We start from the raw sequence: 18,892 nt of genomic DNA on the forward strand, positions 1-18,892 counted from the left end.
AGAATTCTGTTTGTTTCAAAGTTGTATCTGAATGTAGACTTTAATTATTCATTGTTTAATTTTTAATTATTTATTTTTAGTTCACAATTTATAGATTTTAAAGGTGAATTTAAAGTTGAGATACTTTGTTTCTAATTCATCGCTAGTATATGAATCAACATATTACAATACAACAACAACAACAACAAAAGAACAACTAAATAAAAAAAAGTATTTAAAAAAATGAAATGAAAAATATATGTGAATTTTAATTATTTTTTAATTCATTTATTTAACATGCAATAGCTATCTTCATTCACAGACACATTTATAATGTAAAGATATAATAAAATAGTTGTAACACATGTAAAAACTTTAACATAAAATTCTTGCATCAATTTTAAAATTAAATAATCACAGAACCAAAAGACACTTTTAAAACACAAACAAAATTTAAAAAAAAGATTATGTGATGTATTTTGTTCCTTAAAAATTTCATCAATTTCTTTTTTTTTTCTTTTTAATAAGCGAGTAAAAGTTGCAAAATACGAGTTAAATGAGGATAAAGTTTTAAAATTTTTATTCTGTTCAGTTGGAAGATTTCAAGTTGTTATGTTTTTGACACACCAAAGACAAATTGTATATCTACTAACAATAAATAGTTTCTTTTGGTACAGAAAATGACAAATTTATAGTGTACAAATTGTAGAAACAGCTATCATGACAAAATCTTTTTTTAACCTCTGAGACTTTAACAAACAATAACATAGAACTTTCTCTTGACAATTACAGCAACCCAATGTCTGTAGAGAAAGGATACACTCAAGTTGTACTTTTAGATAAAAAACGTCTTGAATCGTTCAGTAAATTTATCAGACTCAGGACTGAAAATCTTTTGGTAGGATCAGCTTCCAAAAGACATGACAAAATGTCCCTGAAAAAACAACAACATAAAGTTATATTTAAATATTAAATTTCTAGACATGGCAAATAATTCAAAAATTTCTTTTTTTTTTTCTATTTCTAATTTTATTATTATTTATTATCTTTTATTCACCTGTCGATATCTGGAACATGGAATGTTCGTGAAACTATCGAGAGAAGTGGCTCCTTGGGCTTCAAGTCTATTATATCTACCTTTTATAGCATGCACCAGTAGACTACTCCAACTGAGTACATATCACACTGCAATAACAAAACAAAAACATTACTGCAATTACTTAATGCTGATTTGTCAATTTTATATGAGTCAATTTTCTTATTCTGCTCAGGAGAGATATGCATGAATGTGCCTTTCTTCCCGGTAACTAAAGGCTCAGATGGCCAGACGAGATCTGATAAACCAAAATCAGCTATGACCACATTCTTTTGGTTGGTAATTAAAATGTTGTCAGATTTCAGGTCCCTGTGAGCGACTCCTTTGTCGTGAAGAAACTTGATACCACAGCAAAGCTGCACCAGGCATTCATCTCTCAACGCATGCGTCATCGTTGGCAGCGCCTTAGTCAGCGTGCCCTGCTCGTAGAATGGCATGAGGAAGCAGAAGTAATTCGGAAATGATGCGACGGTGTCTAGGCACTTGATGAAGGGATGTTTGAGCCCTGCCAGTAGTCCAACTTCTTTTAAGAACTGACGTTCCGCCGAAATCCCTTTCTCTGTATCATGTTTGTAATACACTTTTACAGCCCACATTCTGTTGGGATCGAGTCTTTTGTGAACTTGTACAACTTTGGTAGGGTAACGATCCTTTATGACTTTCTCTATCTGCATATCGTAGACTTCACAGGCATCTTTTTGATACTCTTTAATTTTTAAGACTTTTTCTTTACTGGTCAACATTGTGAATAAAAGCAGATACGAAATAACTAGAAATATAGAATGAACTCGATCTGTTTAATTAAACACAAGTTGTAAATATTGAGGGAAAAAAATGATTTGAACACAAGCTGATCACAGTATGAAATTTTCAGAAGTAACACAAAAGTCTCAAGAAGCTGAGTATTTCAAGTAATAAATATATCCTTCTGATTTATTTGCTAATGAAGCTTTTCCCCCTACATAATTTGGCGCCTTTTCTTTGTCATGTGATTTGTGACAGAAAGTTGTCGATGCGGTTGAACATGCTTTCATCTCGTTAACTTTTTGCCCAGCAAAAGAATTTAAGTGAATCTATTGTTTAAAGTGGACAGTATATGTTTACTTAAGGACAGCTGACACGTTTTTATTTAGGCTGGACAAGAATGACGCAATAGGAGTGGCCGAGCCGATAGCGCTGTGACACCGCGATAGTCTACGCCGGGTCTCTATCATGTTGATTTCTTTGTTGTTCAAGCGAATGATTTGTTTGTGTTTACGGAGTATCAAAGTAAACTAGGAATGTGTGTATGTGTGTTTATGTGTTAGTAAAGGTTGAAAAAGGGTTGGAGAGGGTAGTCTCAGACATGTACCAATAAAATATATATAATATTTTTTCCTTGGAATTTTTTTAAAGTACCTTGGATTGGGAATGTTCCTTTGATGGAGTCTGGTAGACATTGATTTCGAAAACGGCTCTAACGATTTTCCTAGAAATTCCATAGTTTATATATATCTTTTAGAAAAAAAAAAGCTTATTGGCCACGCAAAGAAAACTAAACTCTGATTACTCCCATCCCTCGGATCTGCCATGTAAACAATTATACATTTTATTCAGTATAATTTTTTATTATCACTGCTTTAATTTTTAGTCTTCTGTCTTTAAGTATCTATAAGTTGAGTGATTTTATCAATGGTGTTATAAATATAATAGTTTATATTAAATAAAGTACTATATACATGTTAGTACTATATACATGTTACTGATGTTAGTACTATATACATGATGGAATTTTAGTTGCGAAGATGTAGATCACAAATAATTTTCTGAACCGAAGTCTTGGATTCGAATCCTGGTGAAGACTGATATTTTTAGTTTCTGGATTCTTAGTGCGCCTCTGAGTACTCCGAACTACCGTGGGTACCTTTCATTAGTTGGGGGAAAGTAAAAGCGGTAGGTAGCTTTGCTGGCCACATGACACTCTAGTTAATCCTGTGCTACAGAAACAGATGAGCTTTACATCATCTGCCCTATAGACCGCATTGTCTGAAAGGGGCAACTTTACATAATGTCAGGGATTTATATCCTTCCTAGGTTCTTTTTTGAAGAGTTCGATGTTGATACTAAAGATGATGATTCTGATGATAGAAAAAAAAAGCTGATTAAAAACATTCTCTCTGTGTAAAGCATAGGTTTTTGTTGTTGTTGTTGAATTATATACCCATTTATCTAGACCAGTGTCTCCCAAACTGAGTTGCACGAAATCTTCTTATTCCGCGAAGCATGAATAGATGTTGGAAGAACTACTGGAATAATTGAACTAGTAAACTACTACGTATTTTAACCTCTCTAAATACAAAGTGTTCCGATAAATACTCAGAATGTGCAAAGTGTCCCGATAAGCGAAAAGTTTGGGAAACACTAATCTAAGGCTAAACGGTCATACATTGTTGCAAAAAAGTGTTTTCAATTAATTTTAAATCTTATTTCAACCCCCCCCCCCATTTTTTAAATAAATTAAGCCTAAAAGCTCTTCAATTCACTTTTTTAATGAGAAACTAGGTTCCTACCAAACATAGAGCTGACTAATTTAAAATGATCTAGTTGAAGGGGAGGGGGGAGTACACGTAGATACCACGTTAGTACTTGAAAGATATCAAGCGTAGATTGACAATGACTTTAGAAAAAAAAAACATGGAGTCGATAGAGTGACCCATTACAAACATGACATCTTTTTATCTCAGCCACTCTTTGTTCTTATCTTTTGTTGTAGAGTTGTGGTGGACTTCAGCCAGTGTTACATCCAAGTTTTGACAGACCCTGCATCCCACCCCAGCCCACCACTGCTACGACCACAGCAAACCGACGCGTTCAAGCAGAACAGTGACCCACTTGGTTGTAAGTCCATCCCTTCCCAATCCCCCCTCTCTATCCAAGACATTAGAATGTATTTTTTTTCTTGTCAAGTTAAATCTTCTATTCATGCTTGACATTCTATGTATGTTTACATAAGGACTGCTGACATGTTGTTTCTTTATTTATTCTGAAATGTAAACAAAATGTATTAGTAGTGGCCGAGCCGATAGCGTTCTGACGTACTGCACTCAAACAATAATTTTGTTTTTAGTTAAATCTGATATCTGTATAACATCTAGAATAAATTCTAGATTTATGATGCCCAAATTAAGACCCGCGGGCAATATCCGATCCATATCTGTGTCGAATGTGTGTCTCAAACTACTACGTGTATGAAGAAGCCACATAGGATCGATGCCGACAGTGTCGGAAACAGTATATGATCCCAGGGCACAAGAGTGTGGGTACAACTGATCACGGATATATCATGTTTTATTATGCAATCAAGTAATCTTCCGAGGCGGTCCAACACCCTTTGTAAAAGTTTCTTAGTTTTAAATAATTTTACAACTTCTGAAGAATATTAAACTGCCTTTAATGTACAACATTTTCTACTGTTATTATAAAATGAAAATCACCACGTCTAGAAAAAAACAAGAAAACAAAATGTTGAAACTTTACTGCTTTACAATTACTTCTATTTCTATAGTTTGTAATTCTATGATCTAATTGACATTATTTAGAACTGTACTGTAAACTAGATAGGTAAGATATTGCAATCCACAAGGTTGATGACGCAAAGGTCATCTGTTTCTATGTCCGAGGATGTCATGTGGCTTGCAAAATGACCAACTTCCATTACATACCCCAACTATTGTAAGGTACCAATTAGAGGCGGGTGGACTCAGAACTAGATACTTTAAAATAAAAACGTTAAGACATCTATTCTTAGTGCCCATTAATTTTTTTTATAGTTAAAGACTCATAAAAAACAAGGTTACAAAGACAGTTTTTGTGGAAATCGGCCCCCGAAGTGGTCCACCCAGGCAGGCTTCAATATTTTCAGAAAGAACATCCAAATGATATTATATCAAAGACAAATGAGAGATAAGAATGGAGAAAGCAGGTTGACAGATCTTGTGTAGTGCCCCAACGGTCCAGCAGATCAAAGGATAGGTGCAAGTGGATGCAAAGTTAGATGTGAACCTGGCCTAACTAGTTTCCCTTGTGGTCTATAGGGCAGATGATGTAAAGTTCATCTGTTTTTTACAGTTAACGAGGGTGTCATGTAGCCAGCACAACGACCAACCGCCTTTACCTTTCCCCAACTAATGTCAGGTACCCATTAGAACTGGGTGGATTCAGAGGCGCCCAAGGATTCCGAAGTTGAAAATCCCAGTCTCCACCAGGATTCGAACCCGGGACCCTCGTTTCGGAAGTCAAGTGCTTTACCGCTCAGATACCACGCCTCTCCTGACCTAACTGAAGTCTTATAATTAATGTAATTGTTTTGAAAAGGCTCAAACTCTTATTCGACTCCACAAAGAAAAAACCATTAAAACAAAAAACATTTCCGCCAAAAAAAGTTCAAGAAAATGTAGATTACAAGATTACTATTTGTTTTATAGATAGATACTAAATTGATAGATAGATAGATAGACTAGTGTATGTGCGCATTCGAATGTTATGTTTAGAATCACTTAATCTAATCTTTAAGTTATAGTAACTACCTAACAATACTTTAATGTTTTAGGTTTTAGATTTGACTCGTGCGTAAAGTTACATTCCGACATACTAGCTGATTTCAAAACATTGATAGCAATAATCAAATTACTTTTGTTCATTGAACCAAATGCGTGACAAATGTATCTTTTTGTATTTACTCTTTCCTACGTAATATTTAAGTCACTGAACGCTACTCTGAGTGACGCAAGATTCTGCATAAAAGAGCATTACCAGAGTTAATTATAATAAGGTATTTAAATGGTTTTACCTTTACCTTTACCTATCCCTTAGTCTGTCGAACTGTTGGGGCTCCATGCAAGATATGTCAACCGTCTTTCTCCATTCCTCTCTTTTTGCCTTAGTTAGAACCTCTTTCAATGGCAGGCCCGTCCATTCTTTTATGAGAAAGTTATGGGAAGACAACATAAAAGAATGGGCGAGCATTTATTATACGCATGCAAGAAGGTTTTTTATGACAAAGCTTAAATTAATTCCATCTGTCCGTCTGTCTGGTAAAAAGAGTGTACACGTTATTTCTTCCACACCCATTCTCGGATCAAGTTGAAACTTCGCATAATTATTTACTGGCATAGACAAGATATGGATCAATCAAATAAAAAATAATTAATCAGTCAATTATTAGCTTTTTCGTTTGATACCTACAAGGGACACTTCACTATTCACAGATATTGCTAAATTTGTTAGGTTTAGTCCCCTTAAAATAATTAACGCCTTTTCTACCCCCCCCCCCTCCCAAATCCATTCTTGGATTAAGTTGATACTTTAAACAGTTATTTAATGTACCTAACAAAACATGAATAAATAAAAAAATAACTAATTTGTCAATTAATTATTGATAATCAATTATATGTTACATTCCGAATAAGAGAAATTGCTTGTATATGATTGATATAGTTTTAAGATTTTACCCTTTAGTGGTTTTTCTTAAAGGATTTTTTATAAAATTTGCTTGTTTTTAAAATACTTTAGTAATTTCGCTAATTACAATTTACATACAATTTTAAGAATAATGACGAGGGGGGAAAAAACACCAAAACTATAATGATACGGCTGCTAGGCTTTTGCTGGAGTTTGATGTCACTGAGAAACTTATTTAACACCTTGTCTTCTTCCACCCCGCATCCCTGCCCCCCCACACACAAACACTCGGCATTTTGTCCGTCTGCTTCACGTGGCTATAAACAATGCTTTGGTCAGCCCAATCAACAACTATGACAATCAGCGTGGCCAGTAGAACTGAACAATAGAACAATCTGGCGCAGCTCTATCAGGTCTGTCATTTCAAATCAGGTCCCCTATCCTCAACAAAAAATAGAAATAGGCCTATATACTTTAGTAACTTAAACGTTCACCAAGATGGTCACTTCGAACTTTGCTTGACTTTGATTGTAACCCCCCCCCCCCCAACAACCCGATCTGTCGCAGTTCCAGGCAATCTTTAACCTTTGTGACCTTTCTGACCAATCAAACGTAGTAAACGAAAAACTATATAAACTATGGTTTCCAGTAAATCAAAGTTCTGGACAGTATCTACGTTCTGGATAACTACTAAGTGAGAGAAATCTAGTTACTATATAACAATTCTCGTATTTCTAAATTCCTTTCCTCAAGACATTTCGTTACATCTGAACATTTCATCTTGTGATAAATCTGTGTTTCAGCATTTCGGATTTGTGAGTGTAGGAAGTAGTTTTTTACATCCGTTATACTTGATACAGCTTCGAGTCTGAAACGACAATGTTAACACAAAAAGGTAATTCATTCAGAATGAGAGAATATCGTGGAGGCATCTGTGAGGTCTTTGGTGTAGATATTGAGCACGTGCTTCAGAACGAGAAGCTGAAAAAAATTGCGCAAGTGAAAAACAGACAGGATCCCAACATCAAGCGCGTGTTAAAAGTTTGTTACAAAGACGAGACCGAGGAAGGAAATGTGGCCGCAAGTCATTTCTTAACAGAGGTGGTGCTTCTAGCCGGGCTCAAACATCCGTTTATCATGAGCATGGAGGCCGTGGGTTCATTTCCCAAATATTTTGGATTTGTGATGCCATTCTACGAGCAGGGCACACTGACCATGGCGCTGCCAATGATGACGCATGAGTTGAGAGATGAATGGTTGGTGCAGCTTTGCTGTGGAATCAAGTTTCTTCACGACAGAGGAGTCGCTCATAGGGACTTGAAAACTGACAACATTCTACTCACTAGTAAAAATAATGTGGTCATCGCTGATTTCGGTTTAGGGAACTACGCGTCTTCCACTGGACACTTAGTTACCACTATAAAGGGGACATACATGTATATATCCCCTGAACAGTGGATATCACAGAAATTCGATTGCTTTAAAGTAAGTCAACTTTTTTTTATTTTTAAAAAATAACTTAAACATAATTATGTAAGTAATATTTTAGCAAAGATGAATGAAAGTTTAATAGAGTAATATATTGTCTTTTCAATTTATAAATTGTAACTAGAATAAGCAAAAAAAAAAAGATACTTTAAAAAAAAAAAACAAAGCTTATCTAAGAAAAAAAGCGCTAATTACTGCCATTTATCTGAAAATTGTAGGGTTTAGCTCCCTTTCTTCCACATAAAAGAAAATTAATTAATTAATTCTAAATGATTAACTACTTGGTTAATACTTGGATTATTCGTGTATTGTCATGGACTATGAATAGTTGTGTAACATTTCAGTTTGATCTGATAATGGGAAGTTGGAGTAAAAACGTGTCAAAACTGACTCAAAAAACAATATAGGAATTAAACCATATATACATCCACAACTCTCATTAAGCTGCATTTATTCCCCTTTTTTCGATATGTATTATTATGGTATGTAACGTCATCTTTTAAAATAAAATTCTTTAATGTCGAAGGTGTATAAAATTGGTATTTACATTATTTATTGGTACAGCCATGGTACGATATATATATAAACTTTTCGCATGTAAATTATAAGTGAGTCGGATGTGAATGTATATTTTGGTTCTCTATAGTTATAATTTTTGTTGGTGTTATGCACTAATTGTAAGACGAATTTCCTTATGGATTATAAAGATTATTATTATTATTATTATTATTATTAAAATATAAGTGAAAAAAAGAATCTGCTTACTAGAAATGACCTGCCTAACCCTAACCCTAGCTACACAAGTAATAGGATCGATTTAAAGCAAGGAAATAATTTGTTGCATAAGGTTGTATCGAAAGAGAGTGCTTACGAATGTTTCTCTGGTCGCAAACACTGTCTTATATGTAATATAACATACTTCTGCATGTTAAGATTTTTCTTGGCTTAATCTCAATCGTATGTATTAGAGGAAAGTAAATAATGACAAAGTTTAATACAACCTAGTGGATTAAATTATTGGTTGGCTATCTAAAACCAACTCTTATAGAGCCTTCAGGGATACACTAAATGAATCCCACTATTTAATCAACGTTCGAGACAGTTAAGTGGTATTAGTATTACCTTTACCTATCCCTTTAATCTGTTGGACCGTTGGGGCACCATGCAAGATTCGTCGACCGTCCTTCTCCATTCCTAGTAGGGGACATACTTCAATAATTTCATTGAGCCGTAATAAAGATAAGAAAGACTGTGAGTTATTGGAAAGTAATCATTTGAAATAAATACTGGGCAATCGATAGACACACCTGTCTATTTGTAGAAATTAAATTTTAATTTAAAAAAAATTACTAATTATTTAATGAAAAGAAATTACTTTCATTGAACTGAGGGGAAAAAAAGGAAATGATGTTTGTCGATCTGTATTTCAAAAGTATTTTTCTGAAAAGATTCGTACTGTCACGGCCGACGACCACCAGCTTAAGACCGTATTGTACGATCTCTTAGACTATACAATTACCGTAGGACTACCATAGAAGTTAACAACTTAGAAAACGGGATTTGGCGTACGAGGGCAATACGAGGTGTCAACGTGATTCAGTATATATTAATAAAGACCCATTTTTAGATGTGTACCACGCGCCAGGTTTTAGATTGGGAACAAGACCGTAATATACGATATATATAAACTTTTCGCATGTAAATTATAAGTGAGTCGGATGTGAATGTATAATTTGGTTTTCTATAGTTATATTTTTTTTTGGTGTAATGCACAAATTGTAAGACTAATTTCCTTATGGATAATAAAGATTATTATTATTATTATTATTACAATATAAGGAGAAAAAAGAATCTCATAACATAGTCTTAAAACCTGCTTACTAGAAATGAGCTGCCCCCCTAACCAGGGCCGGTCCTACAGATTGCGAGGCCCTATGCGAAACGGATTGTGCGGGACCTAGTCTGGGTAGGGATAAGGAATATAAGTGAAAATTAAGATTTTGTATTAGAAAATAAATTCGTTTTTTCATTTTATTCATACTATAAGTACAAAATCACTGTCAAATTAACTTCATGAGCCAGATAGCAGTTTTCCAGCTAAAAGCCGATAAAAATTCAGATCTGCCTTTTACATATACTATCGACTAGCATCGTATTCGTATACTGTACCAGGCTAACCGTGCGGGACACGACATTTATGTAGCGGCCTCTTGAGGGACGTTGACAGATCGCCGCGGGAGCTTTTTTACATCCCCGCACAGTGCAACAGTGCAATGGAGATGCTCTCGCACCACCTTAGGCACTCCCGCCGGAGCCTTGTTTAGCTACCCTTTGGCCTAGTCGTACCCTCTCACGACCGTTTCCCCCCGGGCGCCACTATGAGGCAGGACAGCAAGCCCGGGAGGCTATATGCCAGTGACTATTAAAGTAAATTAAGTATTTGAACTTCTTGTATTTGTTAAAATTAGCCTTATTATTAGATTTGTATTAATTGAAAGCTGACAATGCCCTTTAGTCTTTAAGCACGCGTAGGATTGGCGTTTTCCATCTTGAATGTCACCCCGAAATGACAATTCTGTTTGTTTTTAGGAGATTTGCGTGAGTTTTCTAAAGACTTTAATAATTTCAGAAGATTTTCGTGCCTTTTTTTCTATATTTTGCAATTTCGGGAGAATTCTAGGAACCCTTTAATAAAAAGTTAAAATGGTTTGATTTAATAATTTACACCTAGAATTCGCGCGGGGCCTATAAAAGTGTGGGGTCCACTGCGGCCGCATAGGTTGCAGTGGCCTAAGATCGGCCCTGGCCCTGACCCTAACTACACAAATAATAGGATCCATTTAAAGCAAAGATAAAAATAATTTAACATTGCATAAGGTTGTATCAAAATCTCAGAAATGATCAAGCTTGTTGCTAAAACAAAACAAATCAATTATAAAATATTCCAATATATAAAGCTAGTCCACAGTAGTAGCTTTCAATGTTAACACATTATACCCTCGAGTAGAATATTAAAAAAAAAAGTATATTACAATTTATTGAACCAATAGTCGGTGAACTAGATGTTAGTATAAAACATTACATTTTTGGTGAGCCAAGTGCTGGTGAACAAGACCTATTGTCTTTTGAATCAATGGTCGTAAATATAACTATCTGTACAGTACTTTTTTGTCGATTTAAAAAAAATAAAGGGGGGGGGGAATTCAAGATTACAAAACAAATCTAGGGATAGTTTGATTTGATTTGAATAAATTTTATAATGTTTTTTTCATTGGTCTTCTAGTGTGACTTGTACGCCCTTGGAGTCGTCTACTGGTGTATGTTTTACAAGACGAATGTCATAGAGCTGCAGCCCAAGGATCCACTTCTAACGATAGTTTCACAAACATTCAACGATCCAGCAATTGACAGGTAAGTGTCATTAAATTGTTAAGATTTACATAATTTTTTTCCCAGCAAACTACATCTCTTATTTGCAGAAGCGAGACGTAGCAATATGAAAATGTAGTATTTGGTTGAATTGAATTCAATGATGCCAGGATGTATGTATTCTAATTTCTAATCAATACGGTGACCAACAGTATGCTGTCCATGGCAATCTTCATGCTCTTAAGATAAATAACAAATTGTAAATTTGAAATATTTTCGGTAGTGTCCAACTGACATGACACAACTTTACAAAATAGAATAATTTAATGATTCAAATACAAATAGTGAATAGATTAAATACACATTATATATCAAACATTAATATACTTTTTAATTCAAATTCAGTACAAGAATTTAAATTTACAATAAACTAAATTATGAAAGTTGAAACTAATGAACTAAATGGAACCTGTTATAAGCTTGTCTCTACTATGTGTAGTTTTCTTCAAACTGAAATGTCTAAATTAGGTAATATACTTCTCTTATTATTTCCCCTTACAATTGTATAGTATTCCGTGTAAAAAAAAAGTCTAATTTCCAAAAGCCAAAGGGTTAAAAACTTCCTGATAACATTTCTGTAGCAGCCATGACGCATTCACCACGCGGTTTGTGGGAACTGTGAGTCAACTTCTGTTTTCCAAGCAGTACAGATAGTGCAATACTTATCTTGATATGTACAAAGAGGTTAAGAGGCCAGATTGTCAGCTTCCGAGACTCCAAATAGTACCAAATACTGCAAGACACATAAACATGTGTAGTCAGTTCTTTACATATAATATAGCTTCAAGATTATTTATAATGTACCACTGTATGTCTGTATCACGTTCAATTGTTTCTTTGATTTATACACATTTATTGTGACTTCATATTATTCAAAATCTTTGTTGGTGGTAGAATGATAAAAATGAGTTTATATCTATTAGTGGTACAAACTACTTTGTTGCTGACTTGATTTCCTAACCGAGGGGGTTTCGAGTAAGAATCTAGTATGAAAATGAAGTCCTGACTTGATCACGAACCAAGGACCTTCCAAGACTTTTCAGCCTAGGTTTCCGTGCTGCCTTTAGGCGCTTAGCAATCACAACTCAGATCAAGTCGGGTTTCGAACAGGTGCCCCATTGATTGGTAGCCAAGGGTTACTAATTATATCGACCATATGACATTCTCGTTTTATTTTTTATTTTCCAAATGAGACAAAAAAAACATTTTTGCTAAAATTTACTTTTGTGTGTGTGTGTGTGTGTGTTTTACATTAATCTAACAAATATCTTTTCGAAACGTAAAATATGATTTTGAAAAAGTTAAAGCAAAATGTGTATATGTGTATATAAAAAGAAGTAACGTCTGTATTTTATAAGATAAGATAAGAGCGAGCAATACGAAATATTTGCATGCACAATTTTATCTGCTTTAATTGTTCTAATCACTTTGGACTTTCTTCGTTTTTAGGGAAATTTTGTTCTGTCTCTTGGAAGAGGACCCTGCAAAGAGATTTTCAGTGCTGAGTTTGATCAATTTACTGAGCGACTCAGAACGTTTTGATCACAGAATTAAACTGCTAAGAGGTAATCAATTCAATCTATCAATTGATCAATAAATCTGTATTTCTTTAGTCTTTGGATATCAATGTAGGAGTATAAGCTATAAATATATTTTTTATTACTTATGATTATCAATGAAACATTTTTCCCCATGTTTGGATATGGCTACAAGGCAGCAGAGGTTTGAATTCAGTTTTCTTTTCCCTAAATGGATAGCCTTCCAAGGCTAACAAGCCGCTTTGCCTGAAGCTTACAGGTTTAGGCACCATTTACTCGCCTTTGTCATTTCTCCATAGCTATAACCCATATCTATAGTTGCTTTCGATTGAAGGAGGCCATACATACAAAAACAGAACCTCTGTAACAATCTGGATATGTTTCTCTTAACACTATTGAAATATATGTCTGATGTCTGAGTTACACTCTGAATATGTTTACTACAAACATTCTAAATGTGTGACTTTGATACAATCTGTATATGTGACTTGTCTCCCCAATACAAAACTGTCTTGACTTTATTCATCAGACTCAGACTTTAATTTTGATTGAAAGCATAACGTTTGTGCTATTCTTCTCCACAGAGATTGGCCTGCTGTAACTGTCAAGATCACGTTCTGCCCATGAATATGACACTGTCTCATTTCGTACACACACACACAAATGTGCTTGTTATCTTCAGTACATTCGATGCATAATTCTTTTATATTTCTAGGTCAGAGAACAAATCGGTTATTTAAAACAAAAAAAATATGTAATTACACATGAATAAACTTATTATACACACTGGGCTTTTTTTCCTCTCTCTCTCTCTCTCTCTCTCTCTCTCTCTCTCTCTCTAAAAAAAAACACATATACACACATAAACACACACTTTCTCCTCACACTTGATGACAGTAAAACTTTGCTTGTCATGTAGACAGTGTTTAAGCATTACACATCTCCAGACAGTTTTGTCTTTTCATTTTGAACTGATATGAAAACCATTCCACGATATTTTCTTCTTCACTGACCCATTTTTATTTAGATTTAACTAACTTTAGAAATAAAAAAATAACAACGTGTATTTAATATCATGTGCACATTTTAATTGCTGTCTACGGTATAGTGGAATCTGTTGTAAGAGCTTGATTCTGATTTAAACATATAGGCATTACTTTAAAAGTTACATTTAAATTATTTATGTTTCAATTTCGTGAAAAAGTGTAGAGTGTTTTGAATGCATTGCAGACTGGTATGTTAACTCTATCCATCCTTATTTATTGTCCATGTTCAGAAGGAATTTTACTTTTCCCATTAGTATTTCACTAGCCTGTTAGGGTTAAACTTCAGTAATGGTTTTCTTTTAACCAGAAAATGTTATAAATCGTATAGATCTAGATAATTGTATGCATTTTTTTTTACATAACACAAATTAAAGTTTACAAACCCAAAAAATTAAGTTATTCTAGTGGGGTCAAATCAAAGATGGTATCGTCAATCAGTAGTATTTGGGTTATTGATTTGTTGATTACAGTTGTGTATTTTAAAAAAACAAAAAGTAATGAATTGTACGTTAGTGAACTGAATGTTAAACAATTTAAGTTAAAGATGTTTAGTTAAAAGAACCTTTTTAAAGACCTGTTACAATAGTAATTATTATAGAACTTAAAGAACTGTAATTAAAAGCACTGTATGCTGAAATATATGTTGTCGATATAGATAGCGTTTAGGTTTCACACTTTTCAGACTTGTTGGCCTTTATGTTATTTAAATTCAATAAACGTGTTCAAAACAATATATTTTTGTTTGTCATTTTTTTTTCTATAATCGTTGTCAAACTGGTTTACAAATTAAAAAAAATAAAATAAATGTTAAAGATACATTCTCAAGTCATTGCTTTAAATTATTAGCAATAATAATAATAATAATAAATGAAGAAGTAGGTATTTGATAATGTGACACTTTTCGAAATGAAAAGAAATACCAGAAGTTAGGCCTACAGAAATATATTGCATCCATTAAATTATTATAAGAGATGATAATTATTATACAAATAGAAATAAATCTTAAAAAATCTTATGAATAATCAAAGAGAAATTGTGTTGAAAAGCAAACTTAGAGGCGGTCCACGATATAGTCATGTTTCGACATTTTAAGCAGTAAATAAAAACAACAACGTTACAAAGACAGTTTGTGTGGAAACACAAACTCAAAATCGGCCCTCGAAGTGGTCACCCAGGTAAAAAGGCATTTTTTCAATAAAACAATATCAGAATGAAATTCTATCAAGGGTAAATGACAGAGAAGAATGGAGAAAGAAGGTTGACCGATCTTGTGTGGTGACCCAACGGTCCAGCAGACCTAGGAATAAAGAAAGTGAATGTGATGTTAGATGTGAACCTGGCCTAACTGATGTATTATAATGATTGTCTAATTGATCTAATTGTTTTGTTAAGGGTCAATCTCTTATTTAAAGCCTCAAGAGAAAAAAAACAACATTTCCGTAAAAAAACAAACAACTCCTTCAGTTAAGAGTTCCATAGCTAAGGAGCAGCTCCGCAGTTCATGCGATAATATAAAAAACTACTGATTAATTTTTGTTTTAAATTATGTTTATTTTATTTGCATACTAAATACAAATTTTCTTTAAAAAAAGGTAAACTTTTTTGTGTGTAAATGTAGTAGTTAGTATGACAGAACTTACTTACAGAACAATACAATTGAAAAAAAAAAAAAAAATTTTTGACAAAAATCTAAAACAATTTGCATTAATGTGTTAAAAATATATTGAGGGCCGCTAAAAAATGGTACAATTCCCGTCCCCGCCCCCTGCCAAGAAAAAAAAATCCTTTTTAAGCGAATGTATAAATCTACTAGACTTTATAATATTCTAATGATAGGCCTTAAGCAGGTTTTTATTTTTCTGCGATATTCCAGAAGCTTTTGGGGGCATTATATAAGCCATAGAGCAGGGGTTCTCAATCTGTGGGTCGCGACCCCCTTAGGGGTCGATTAACGATTTGCTAAGGGTCGCCAAAGACCATCGAAAATATGGATTGTTATAAGTGTGTATGGGGGGGGGGCGCGGCAGAGTGGGGGATTGTAAAAAGGGGTCGCCGAGCATAAAAGGTTAAGAACCGCTGCCATAGAGAGAACGTGCAAGTTAAGTCTATAGAGCTAAGTACAGCTCAGTAATTATGAAAAAATTAATCAATTAGCACTATTTAAATTATGCATTAATTTTTTTACATCACAAAATGTGTGACATTATTTTTATTATCGTATCTTGCGTCAACGGGTCAATTTGATTGAGAGTTATATAATCGTCTAGTGTTCATGTGCTAAAAATTATGAGAATTATTATTATAGTTATAACTGTTTATTTTATATAGAGCTTTTTAAACAAAACAAAATATAGGCTTAAGGTGCTTTGAAAATATATATGTCATGGATGTTCGTGTACGTACAGAGTGTGTAGAATCTAATTTTACTTGTACAGGTAGTTCTCGGGTTACGACAGTCTCGACTTTTTCATGGTTCTTTTTAAATGTAGTGAAGTGTGTCTTGTCTTTAATGTTCTTCTTAAATGTAGTGAAGTGTATGACTAATCTGAACTCAAATGGGAGCGAATTTCTAAACCTTTGCTTCATGTAGAGAAAAAAATTAAAAACTTATGATTTTAATATTGCGGCACAACTAGAATTGTTAAATCCATGGATAGGGGGTCTCTCTGGTGGACATATAGATGGATCAATGTACTAGGGGATCTCTTGGTTATAGATGCACTGATGACCAAAGTAGCCTCCTCTGACTTATAAGTCAGTGTTTCAAAAGAATACATGTTCAGTGTTTGGTTTATCTTCATTACAGTGGCACTGAGAAACTACGATAATGAGAATACAACTGATGAAAAAACTATCGATGAAGACAAAGCAATGGTCAAAGGGTCGCTCTCTGATTTTATCTGGAAACTCGCAGCCACCTTCGTCGCCGTGATAGTGCTCGGCGTTATCGTCATTGCGGTCTGGGACTTGAAGTCATTGAATAGAATGTACAATACTTTTCATTCGTCTAGTCCAGAAAGTAAGCCCAACCAGGAGGATGTCATAGCATCGGAAGTATAGGTATTACATTCAAACGGGTCACAGGAAATAAATTGACGAAAATTAACGCGACAATTAAATATTTCACAGATTTTCTCAAATTTAAACAAAGACACTTGTTTAACTGGACTTCAAATATTATTTCTAATTATAAAACATTGTTGTTTTTTTTTACTTTTTTGTATAATAAATATTTTTTTAACAAAAAACGAACTAATACAATTTTATAAATAAATAAAATAAAAAGTTATCACTTTTATGTAGACCAGTTAAAATTGAGTTTTTATTTATTTCATATAAGAATTCTGAAAAATTTTTATCGACAAATCAATGGTTTTTAAATATGATATTTGCTGTAGGGACAATATGACGAATATAGAGAATTATTGTCTGTCCCTACCTTCGTTTTCTAGCAGTAAATCTGATCAACAACAAAAAAAAAAAAATCAGCTCTGGAAACTTCATATCACTTAAACATTTTCCATTCTGGTTCGTATGCAGCCTTTAGTGATGAAATTTTTTAAGGTTGTTAGTCCGGGTCCCGTTAAAAGTTGAAAGTCTACCACCTCCAACGCCTAAGGCGGATCTTTAAAATTAGGTGACAAGATAAATCAGATCAGCAGCAGACGCTTTGGCTGGCTTAGCCACGTTTATAGAATGTTAGAAGGTCGACTTCCACTGTTTCACAAGACATTCTGTATGGTGATCTAACAGAAGGCAGGAAAGCCGCTGATCGCCCACCTTTACGGTATACGGATGTATGCAAACGCGACATGAAAAAATCAAAATCGACACTAGCAGCTGGGTAAAAGTAGTTCTGGATAGATCCACACGGAGAACGAGCTAAAGGAAGGCTCCTGTTTCAATTATGCGTGTCAACTCGTTGCTTATAATAAGTTAACCTTTGATCCTGTCAATGAAACACATTCTATTCGATTAAAGTATGTGTATCTGATTCTGAAAATTCTAATTGTCGGTACGTAAGTATGATGTTCGCTAAATGTTTGACTAAAAATAAAATATCTTTGTGTATACAATTTATGTATAAAACATGTAAAACATTTTATGTATTAAAATTTCTTATTCCATTTGTCAAGACCAGTTCATGGAAGTACATGTTTATTACAAAGCTAATACCAACTGACTCTGTACATTAATCAGTGGTATTAATTATTTGACACGTTTTTCGAGCCCCTCCCCCTCCCCCCAGCCCGCAATAGGTTTTTGCATTATGTCCGTCTGTCAAACGTTGATTTAAAAAACTAGAGGAGAACTCACAAATCTTATTTCACCATCTGTTGTGGCTGTTAAAGTTAATGTGCAATGGCTACTTTTCTTTGCTTTCTGAATGAGTTTGGACCCTTTTGGGCTTAGACAAACTCAGATCTTAATCACAGACGAATCCATATTAATACAGGGACAGTTTATTGAAATACCCATAAATGGGAAACTTTAACCAATGTTTGAACTAGGAAAGCACGATTCTGATTATAAAAACAGTCTTCAGTTTTATATTCTGCATTAGCAATCATTATACAGAAGTAGCTGAAAGTTTTCCATCTTTTTATTCGGTAAAACCTTGATTCGTTGCAGTAATGAGACTCATCACTAATGGAAGAAACCGACTAGAAATTTGTGCTCGTTGAGATTTGCGTTCGTTACTTACAAACATTTGAGGCGCGGTGGCTGAGCAGTAAAACGTTTGCCTTCTTACCCGGGGCCCGGGTTCAAATCCTGGTGAAGATTTTTTAATTTCGTGATCTTTGGGGGCCTCTTAGTCCACCCAGCTCTAATGGGTACCTGACATTAGTTGGGAAAAAGTAAAGGCGGTTGACCGT

At 34.1% G+C, this 18,892-nt stretch overlaps 2 protein-coding genes across 2 annotated transcripts; one reads left to right on the plus strand and one right to left on the minus strand.

Annotated features, from left to right (window-relative positions):
- Positions 1-857: 857 nt before the first annotated feature.
- On the minus strand, positions 858-1,818 carry LOC106053225 (uncharacterized). Its single transcript, XM_056043203.1, has 2 exons — positions 1,200-1,818; positions 858-913 (listed from the first exon to the last, which is right to left on the minus strand). The coding sequence occupies exons 1-2, from the start codon at positions 1,816-1,818 to the stop codon at positions 858-860; spliced, it is 675 nt and encodes a 224-aa protein (XP_055899178.1).
- A 5,605-nt stretch (positions 1,819-7,423) lies between these two features.
- Positions 7,424-17,075, plus strand: LOC106069154 (uncharacterized). Its single transcript, XM_056043204.1, has 4 exons — positions 7,424-7,999; positions 11,286-11,413; positions 12,881-12,996; positions 16,822-17,075. Exons 1-4 carry the CDS (start codon positions 7,424-7,426, stop codon positions 17,073-17,075), a joined length of 1,074 nt encoding a protein of 357 aa, XP_055899179.1.
- The last annotated feature ends 1,817 nt before the right edge of the window (positions 17,076-18,892 follow it).

Source organism: Biomphalaria glabrata, chromosome 10 (genome assembly GCF_947242115.1).
Source record: "Biomphalaria glabrata chromosome 10, xgBioGlab47.1, whole genome shotgun sequence".
In the NCBI taxonomy this organism is placed as follows: domain Eukaryota; kingdom Metazoa; phylum Mollusca; class Gastropoda; family Planorbidae; genus Biomphalaria; species Biomphalaria glabrata.